At 45.6% G+C, this 9,692-nt stretch overlaps 1 protein-coding gene across 1 annotated transcript; it reads left to right on the forward strand.

Annotated features, from left to right (window-relative positions):
- Window positions 1-210: 210 nt before the first annotated feature.
- Window positions 211-2,229, forward strand: SNRPF (small nuclear ribonucleoprotein polypeptide F; the record flags this gene model as incomplete). Its single annotated transcript, XM_082009488.1, has 4 exons — window positions 211-324; window positions 760-885; window positions 1,127-1,191; window positions 1,769-2,229. 4 exons carry the CDS (start codon window positions 211-213, stop codon window positions 1,833-1,835), a joined length of 372 nt encoding a protein of 123 aa, XP_081865614.1. The 3' UTR covers window positions 1,836-2,229.
- Between the last annotated feature and the right edge of the window lie 7,463 nt (window positions 2,230-9,692).

The following is a 9,692-nucleotide window of genomic DNA, read 5'->3' on the forward strand; positions in this document are numbered from 1 at the left end:
GTAAGCAATACCCTGCTGGGAAGAACGCGCAGACGCTCGATTGCTCAGAAGCGGCGCGTCCATCCCTGGCCGGGAGGGCAGCCGCTGCTCTGGCCGGCCGACTTCCAAGGCAAAATAATGTTGCCGTCGGTCTGAGAGGGGCAAAATCAGCCCCTTGGGGCCTGCGGGGTGGCGAGGAAGTCACAAGCCGGGAGCGAGGGAAAGGCCTACATGCTCGAGGTGCGCAAGGACGGCCCGAGGCTCACGGCAGCGGCCGCGCAACCCTATCCCCCTCCCGCCGAGCACGCAACGCCTCGCGGCGCCAACGATTGGTTAGGAAAGGGGGTAGGGCGGCCAGCCTGACCAATGAGAGAGGAAGGCGGCACCGCCGAGCCAATGGGCAGCCCCGCTTTTCGTTTGGCGCGTGGGTGCGTCCCAGCCTATTGAAAGTGCGGCGCAGCGGGGGTGAGGGGTCAGAGGTGAGGGTGGCGCCCCCGGAAGTGGAAACCGGAGCGGCGGTAGCTGCCTCCCATTCTCTCGCAGCCCGCGGCGCGCACGAGGGGTTCCCGCGTGGGCCTGTGTTTCTCGGGCCGCTGCCGCGCGCCGCGTCGCCATGGTGAGGGCGGTACCAGCGCCACGCGTGGGAAGGGGGCGGGGGGGGCGGGGGGCGCAGTCAGGCAGCGGGAGCCGCGGCCGTTATCGGTCCCGAGGCAACGGGGCGGAGCGCGCGGGGGAGGGGGGAAGGGGAGGGAGGCGCTGACCGGCTGGTCTCCCCGGCAGAGCCTGCCCCTCAACCCCAAGCCCTTCCTGAACGGGCTGACGGGCAAGCCGGTGATGGTGAAGCTGAAGTGGGGGATGGAGTACAAGGGCTACCTCGTCTCCGTCGACGGCTACATGAACATGCAGGTGAGGGCCGGCGGCGGGGTGGGAACCGTCGGGGTTCCGGCTGAGGGCGGGGGTGGCGCCGGTGGGCAAGGTGGGGCACTTGTAAACGGCCGGCGGTGCCTCGCCGGTGGGCGCTGTGTCGGGTGGGAGCGGGGTCGCTCGATCTGCCCCGGGCGGTGGGTCGCGGGGCGCAACCACGGTCTGCTTTGTGAAGCTGCTTCTGTCACAAATCGTTCTGAGTTTTGCTGGTTTTCTTCTCAAGCTTGCAAACACAGAGGAGTATATAGATGGTGCGTTGTCTGGACACCTGGGTGAAGTTTTGATAAGGTAATTAGGATATTTGTGGCAAAGGCAAGGTTTCTTTAAATCTTATCACTTGCGCTAAAATTTGTATTGCTAGACACTGTGTTTCTTGTCTAATTGAGATGCTAAGTGTTAACATAACTTTTGTGTGAGGGCTGTGAGATCCCTTCTGAGGCAAGGAAAAATTATTTTTGAAATATTTTTAAAGCGGTATTTATAGTCCCTATTTCAGGTAACTGAATACCTTAGTTTTCCAGGTTATTGTAGGTCTATTCATCAGTTGGCATTAGTGGAGTATATTAGTGTATTGCTACTGAAAACATTTTTGCATGCTTGGAAATTAAACCTGACCATTAACTGTTAACCCAAGAGTGAAAATTTCTTGTACAGCATTGTCAACCAGTTACTGGTTTTATAAACTAGGGGGTTTTGCAGTTGCTGTGAACTTTGTGGAAAGCTGCACAAGGTCAACAGCAGCAATATGTTATACAGAATTTGGCTGTTGTCAGGCTACACTCAAGCAGGAAAATGCTTAACGCAGTGTATATAAGGGGTGGAAAATTAAAACACAGTTAACAGAACTCCTTTTTTCTGTTTACAGGTGCAATAACGTTTTGTACATCAGAGGTGTGGAAGAAGAGGAAGAAGATGGAGAAATGAGAGAATAGGTGTTTTGTATATCTGGAAATAAACTTTTTTTTTTCTTTTGTTTGTTTTTCCATAATTTTGTAATCATGTGTTTACTTTTTTCCACATTATATTTTAATATGGGGGAAGTTAACTCTTAAAAAGGTCTCTAAGCTTTTATTGGCATCCAAAAAACTAATGCTGGAGGAGTAGGCAATTATTTCAATTGAAAACTGAAAATATTAGAATGAAAAGTGAATATTTAAAAACACCCCCCCCCCAACCTTCTAAGTAGTACCTGTGTCAACAAATGCCATTACTGTCAAGGGAAATACCTGAATTTAAGGGATTACTGGAATGAATTAAACCTTTAAAGTTGTGTACTCCAAAAGAAAACAGAGGGTTCGTTCACGTGTCGCCTCAGTTGAGCATCGGTGTCAGTACTCTGCTGTCAGGTGGTCATACTGAGACCAAAGTAGCGTATAATAGACAGTAAAGAACTTTTCGTTGTGTGTATGTGGCTTTCTCCTGCTGTCATTCTAAGCCGAATTGCTGAGGAGGAGGAGCTGAAGGAACTGCAGGAATAGCCTTTACTCTAATGATGATAATATGGGCTGTGGAATGAGGAACAGAAATCTTTCCAAAAATATCCCAGTATGCTTACTGCAGACTACTGATGACTTTGTAATGATTCACAGAATCACTAGGTTGGAAAGGACCTTCAAGATCATCAAGTCCAACCATTAATCCAGCGCCACCATGTCCCCTAAACCATGTCCTGAAGCGCCACATCCACACATTTTTTGAACACTTCCAGAGATGGTGACTCCACCACCTCCCTGGGCAGCCTGTTCCAATGCCTGACCACCCTCTCAGTGAAGAAATTTTTCCTAATATCCAATCTAAACCTCCCCTGGCGCAACTTGAGGCCATTTCCTCTTGTCCTATCACTAGTTACTTGGGAGAAGAGACCAACACCCTCGTCGCCACAACCCCCTTTCAGGTAGTTGTAGAGAGCGATAAGGTCTCCTCTCAGCCTCCTCTTCTTCAGACTAAACAACCCCAGTTCCCTCAGCCGCTCCTCATAAGACTTGTGCTCCAGACCCCTCACCAGCTTTGTTGCCCTTCTCTGGACATGCTACAGCACCTCAACATCCTTCTTGTAGTGAGGGGCCCAAAACTGAACACAGGATTCAAGGTGCGGCCTCACCAGTGCCGAGTACAGGGGTACAATCACTTCCCTACTCCTGCTGGCCACACCATTGCTGATACAGGCCAGGACGCTGTTGGCCTTCTTGGCCACCTGGTCACACTGCCGGCTCATGTTCAGCTGGCTGTCAACCAGCACCCCCAGGTCCCTTTCCGCCGGGCTGTTCTCCAGCCACTCCTCCCCAAGCCTGTAGCGTTGCATGGGGTTGTTGTGGCCAAAGTGCAGGACCCTGGACTTGGCTTTATTAAACCTCATACAGTTGGCCTCTGCCCATTGATCCAGCCTGTCCAGGTCCCTCTGCAGAGCCCTCCTACCCTCCAGCAGATCAACACTCCCACCCAACTTGGTGTTATCTGCAAACTTACTGAGGGAGCACTCGATTCCCTCATCCAGATCATCAATAAAGATATTGAACAATACCGGCCCCAGAACCGAGCCCTGGGGAACACCGCTTGTGACCGGCCGCCAGCCAGATTTATCACCATTCACCACAACTCTCTGGGCTCGGCCATCCAGCCAGTTCCTCACCCAGCGAAGAGTAAACCCGTCTAAGCCACGAGCCACCAGTTTCTCCAGGAGAATGCTGTGGGAGACGCTGTCAAAGGCTTTACTAAAGTCCAGGTAGACAACGTCCACAGCCTTTCCCTCATCCACTAGGCGGGTCACCTGGTCATAGAAGGAGATCAGGTTGGTCAAGCAGGACCTGCCTTTCATGAACCCATGCTGGCTGGGCCTGATCCCTTGGTTGTCCTGCAGGTGCCCTGTGAGCACTCTCAAGACCAACCGCTTCATAATCTTCTCCTTTCCTCTCTTTTTGTTGTTAATATATTTGTAAAAACATTTTTTATTATCCTTTACAACTGTGGCCAGACTGAGCTCTAGCTGGGCTTTTGCCTTTCTAATTTTGTCCCTGCTTGACCTAACGAGATCCTTGTACTCTTCGTGAGTTGCCTGCCCCTTCTTTCAGAGGTGATAAACTCTCCTCTTTTCCCTGAGTCTCAGCAAAATCTCCCTGTTCAGCCAGGCTGGTCACCTTCCCCGCCAGCTCTTCTTACAGCACATGGGGACCGCCTGCTCCTGCGCCTTTAAGATTTCCTTCTTGAAGACTGTCCAGCCTTCCTGGACCCCTTTGTCCTTCAGGACTGTCTCCCAAGGGACTCTCTCAACCAGTGACCTGAACAGGCCAAAGTCTGCCCTCCGGAAGTCCATGGTAGCAGTTTTGCTGACCCCTGTCCTTACTTTGCTCACAACTGAGAATTCTATCATGTTGTGGTCACTAAGCCCAAGATGGCCTCCGACCACCACATCTCTCACCAGTCCTTCTCTGTTTGTAAACAGCAGGTCCAGTAAGGCACCTCCCCTGGTGGGCTCACTCGCGAGCTGCGTCAGGAAGTTATCCTCCACACACTCCAGGAACCTCCTAGACTGTTTCCTCTCTGCCATGTTATACTTCCAGCAGATGTCCAGTAGGTTGAAGTCGCCCACAAGAACAAGGGCCAGCGAATGCGAGACCTCCGCCAGTCGCTTATAGAATGTCTCATCTGTGTCTTCATCCTGGCTGGGTGGTCTGTAATAGACTCCCAGCAGGATATCTGCCTCATTGGCCTTCCCCCTCATCCTTACCCACAAGCACTCGACTTGGTCTTCACAATCTTCGATTTCTATGCAATCAAAACACTCCCTAACATACAGAGCCACCCCACTGCCTCTCCTTCCCTGCTCTGAACTTCACCTGCTCTCTCCTTCCTTCAGCTCTGAACTGGTTAATTAAGAGGATGCAGATGTAATGCTTTGTAGCCTTATTTCAGTAGAAATGAAGTTTCACTTCTAAGTGAAAAACTTCAGTATATGCAGGATTCTCATTCGTAGCTGTCTTCCCTTTAATAGCTGAAGGCTGTGAACAAAATGCCCATTACCTTCCTGTCTGAAACACAAGAAAATAATGGCAGTCTGTATAGTTTACAGTATGTATATAGTTACTATTTAAATGCACTTAGTCTTTAAACCTGCTTATAAAATACTTGGAAATAGTTGTGAATACTTGACCTCAAGTGAGATGTGGGGATCCGTTATATCCCAATGTCTCTAAGAAATAGTCTGCTGCTTTTCCTCCCGGTACTTTAAGTGTGGCTGTACAACCATTATTAAGGAAGGCAAATTTGTATCCACTTTGTAGCCAACATCCACACAAACAAAAGCCTCCTGGCAGCTATAGAGGCCCACAGACTTCCAGGGCGTTAACAGAGTTAAGACAAAACACTGCAAAATGGGAGCATATTTTCCCGGTCTCTGTCATAAAGTTTCTGTCACCAGGCATCCAGAATGTTAAGTTTTGTCAGGAACGCAATAACCATGTTTTTAAGCTAAGAATGAAGATGGAGGTGAATGGAATGTCCCTTACCTATCAGCCTTTCTTAACGAAAGACTGTCGCTTTGCCAGGGCCAGTCTGAGACTCCCTGCTGCAGGCTCTGATGGAGCCAAGACTCGCTACCTATCAGGTGTGGCTTGGAGAGACATTCCACAAACCAGAACCCAGACAGCTAGAAGTACGCTTCGTGAACGTAAATGACAACCGCTGTGTTAACTTTGACCCTTCTCTCGTCAGCGATCGCTTACCGTAACACTGCTGTCAAATGCTGAAGTATTATCTCTGTTTTACACGTGGGGAAAACAGAATTCCTCCTTTGTCCTCCCATGATTTCAATTGTGGAGTGTCACAAAAGAGAAAAGATGCCTGTGGTCCTCTGCTGTGGTCCTGGCCTGCCTTAGACATGTTATTAGGGTGGAAAAGTGAGAGGCAGGGATCCTTCTCTGCCCTTTGCAGGCTCCAGCTCCTTCCCTGACAGGATTCATACAGGCACGTTACACTGAAGCCTGAGATGATGTGGAAAAAAGAGGTTTTTCCGGAAGCCTTCAACATGCCACAGGTTGTGTCGTTAGCTTACTTGGTTTGCCTAAGGCAAGGAGCTATGTGATGGCAAGCTAATTAGGGAATAAAGCCAGCGTTATGGCCAGCTTCCCATCTTGGGTTTAAACACCTCCACAAAGCACTGGGTATGAGCTCCTGGTAAGCCACTCAAAGCAGAGGGTGACTGGGGTCCTGCCACCAGCCTCCTGGAGGCACAGTGGAGAGCTCGGCGCCAGCCCCGACTCTGCGTCGCCACCAGCAGCAGTCTGATGTGAAGGCTTCTGAAATAAGGTATCAACATGAAGGACGTCTATAAACTCAATCATGTCATACCTCAGCATATTCACAAGTGAGTGTATCTTCCAGGTTAAACACTATTATTTGTCACCTATGGAAAACCCATAGGTGTTTAGAGCTATTTAAAGTGAAAGTCTTAGAGGCAAGTCAGTCATGAATGCAGTTCCCCAAAAACTCAGCTAGTGCTGGTTATTTACTAGTAAATGACCAGATGATAGGAAGAAAAAAGATAGTTTTATCACAAAGTCTAGCAGTCCATTTAAAGCTGGATATCGTTCCAAATTTTTTTCACTCTCTCCTGAAGGCCAACTGTGGAAAGAAATCTCTGTGGACTGCTGTTTCTAAAAGGCCCAGTAAACCCAGTAGCTTTCTGTGGAGGGACAGTTTTCTACACAAAGACCCCGGCCTTAAAACCCCTATCTAGATGAAAAAAAGTCAAAATTCTACAAAAATCTAAGCTAAGATGAATAATACAGAAGACAAGCGGACTTACATTTTGCAAAAGAAAAAGCCCAGTCAGAACTAAGAAAACAAGTATATGTTTGCCCTGTAATCTGTCTCCCTCTTTCAAAGACTGAAATCACCTGCTTTATAGGGTCTTGAGTTTTCACTCCCAGCTGAAGTGTGCTCCTTTCATGTAGCTTCAAATTCTTTTGAGATTTTTTTGTTACACATCTACAGGGGTTTTTTTGATAGGTGCATTGATCAGGCTTCAAACTCAGAAAGGCAGTTTTATTTTTGCATAGCACCAGGCATCAAACACAAGCTAAATAATACCTTGGTGTATAACTTCATATCTAGTCTTGGCTCTTAGGCCCACACACTGCAAAGATGGATGCGTATGCTCATTTTTGCTGCCATAAAGTGTTCCATTCATTTCAATGGGATAACCCATGCAGGTAGAGTTAGACTAAGACTTACACATGTGCTTAATTCAGATTTTGGTCCTAAATGGTGTGAAGAGAATTGCAATACAGATGCAAGTAAGGTATTCTTGAGTAGATATCAATGTAATTGGAGCTGGCCCTTAGTTGGTATGGAGTAAGCCCCATGAATACACACAGATTTTTCCTTCCTTCTGGAGCAAGTCCTAAAGGCAGAAGAATCGCAACTGCTCACTTACGTATGTATCAAAGGTACAAAAAAAAGGGCTCATGATCTTACTTTTGAAATATAAGGTATGCAACTAAAAAAATGCTTTCATGTGTTTAAGTTGTTCAAATTGTTTCTAGACAATAAGATAAAAATATATATTAAAATAAGATAGAAGATAAAATGCTAAGACAAAAAAGATAAAAGAAATCTGAGACAAACTAGTAGAACACTCCATCAGAAAAAGATTATACCCTGCAAAACTACTTACTAAATATGGTAAGAAGTTATGTAGTCAAAAAAAGACTAGAAAGATACATAGCAAGACTCAAGATGTACAACACACAGTTTTGAGCTTATTTTTTGTGTACAGGTTGGTTGCTGTTTATTTTTGACTTGGAAACCTTCCCATTCCTAGGAGTGGCCAAAAAAAAAAAGAGGAGTCTACAACCTAGCTGAGAAGACCCTAAATTTTAATTGTTGCTAAGAGTCAAAACACTTCAAAGTCTATCTTGAGCAGATCACTGACTGCAGAGAATGACGAGCTTTGGCCATAAGGCCAGATGCTGGAATGATACCAGTTCCTACATCTGGGTGTGCCCACATCCTCACCCCTGACAGGACACAGCTGCACAAAGTTCTCCTTTTCCCTTCACTGTGGTTTTTGTGAAAAGGAAAGCTAGGCACATGGGTTGGAAAGGTTACACTATGCTCAGAGGGAACCATTCCTGCTGAACTAGGTCCTCTGGGCAGATTGGGGCGTTGCCCCCAAAGCTTCCCCCATCATAAGGGGGTTACGGACTTCACCAAAGATGTTATGAAGATAGAACCTGGGAACAGAGGGAGGATTCAGAAAGCTCATCTGAGCAAATGCAATGTTTTTGTCGTTTGAGAGATGCAAAGTTATTCTGAATAGGAAACAGAAAATGTAGAATGACTTCATGTTTACTTTTGCAAAGATATGCACAAAATATTTGTAAATCTGATTTAAAACTCATCAGGGAGCCAAGAGTATGTAACAAATGTGCAATCTGGGTCAATTCCACGTTTCAAAGTCAGTTTCATCCATGTGATGCAATTTCTATGTTTGAGTCTGAGAGTCCAGTAACCTCTGCTGCTTTTGTAAACAAGGAAATAGCATTCAGTAAATTCCACTAGCAATTAACTTTTCTTAAGACATGCACAATGTCTCATTTTGGGACATTTCTTCATGCTCTGCGTATTACTGTAAAGGACAATTTAGCAGATGAAAAAACCTAACATACAAACTTAAGGAAAATGTAGTCAATATTTGGTCTAGGACTCATATCCAACCTTGGGCCTTCTGTATTTAATTACATGTTGTTTACAAGAATAAACATTCTGAAATAACTCCAACAGTGTATTTGAAAGATGTTTCTTGAGGAGTTAATATATCACACACTCATATAAGCACCAGCAAGAAGAGATGAAATCTCTTAAATCCATAAACTGATATTGACTTTTTTACTTACCTCTACTTTTACTACTTTCTTCCTTCTCTATTCTTTCTGCTACCTTACTTTGTTTAATTTTTTGGTGAAATGAGTTCTTTCCAAATCAAACTGGCAAACTCAAGGAACTTAAAATACCCAATGATAACAACATAAGTAAAATGAGCACAGGATATTATCTTCAGGCTGTTTTAGCAACACACGCCTTTTCAGCAGGCAAAGACCCACCAGCTCTTTAAAGAACTGGCTTTCCATCTTTTACTGTGAAAGGAGTTCTCTTCTTTTGATTGTTTTTATCAACACCTACAAAATTTTGCTGAAAAATAAATTATTATCAAACACTATTGAAGGTACCACATTTTAAAATTCTTTTCAAAAAGCATTTTCACTGCAACATCAAGGTTGTGATTTAAAGGCTCTAAGTTTAAGGAATTTAGGCAGGGTTCCTCTGGTACCCTACTGTCCTCTGTCTACGTCCAATAAATTCTGACATTAACATTTTTAAAATACAGCCCAACTGTTAGAATCTGCACTTTTTGTGTCAAACTCAAGAATTTCCTGAGGATGCAACCAAGAAACCGCTCCTGCATTTAACTTTCTGAGCGTTACTTTTAAAAAATGTATCAGGCACGCCATGTCAGAAACCACTGACTTTGCAGTGGATTGACCTTTTTCTTCACAGGGGGATTTATTACAGAGAAAAGTCTTCAACAGAAAAGAACCAGGGCATATACAACAGCACAGCTGTAAGTTTTCTGCAAGCAGAACATAAGTCTGACAATGAAATATACTCCTGTCTTACCAAGCACAAAATCTTCACCTATTCTAAGGATTTAAATCAGAATCTGCCCTTGGTTCTTGGAAATGTCTAGTGCACAGAACTGAATTTTATCCTTAAGAGTGTATCAACACACTTCT

Source organism: Phaethon aethereus, assembly GCF_964289735.1.
Source record: "Phaethon aethereus genome assembly, chromosome: 1".
NCBI lineage: Eukaryota > Metazoa > Chordata > Aves > Phaethontiformes > Phaethontidae > Phaethon > Phaethon aethereus.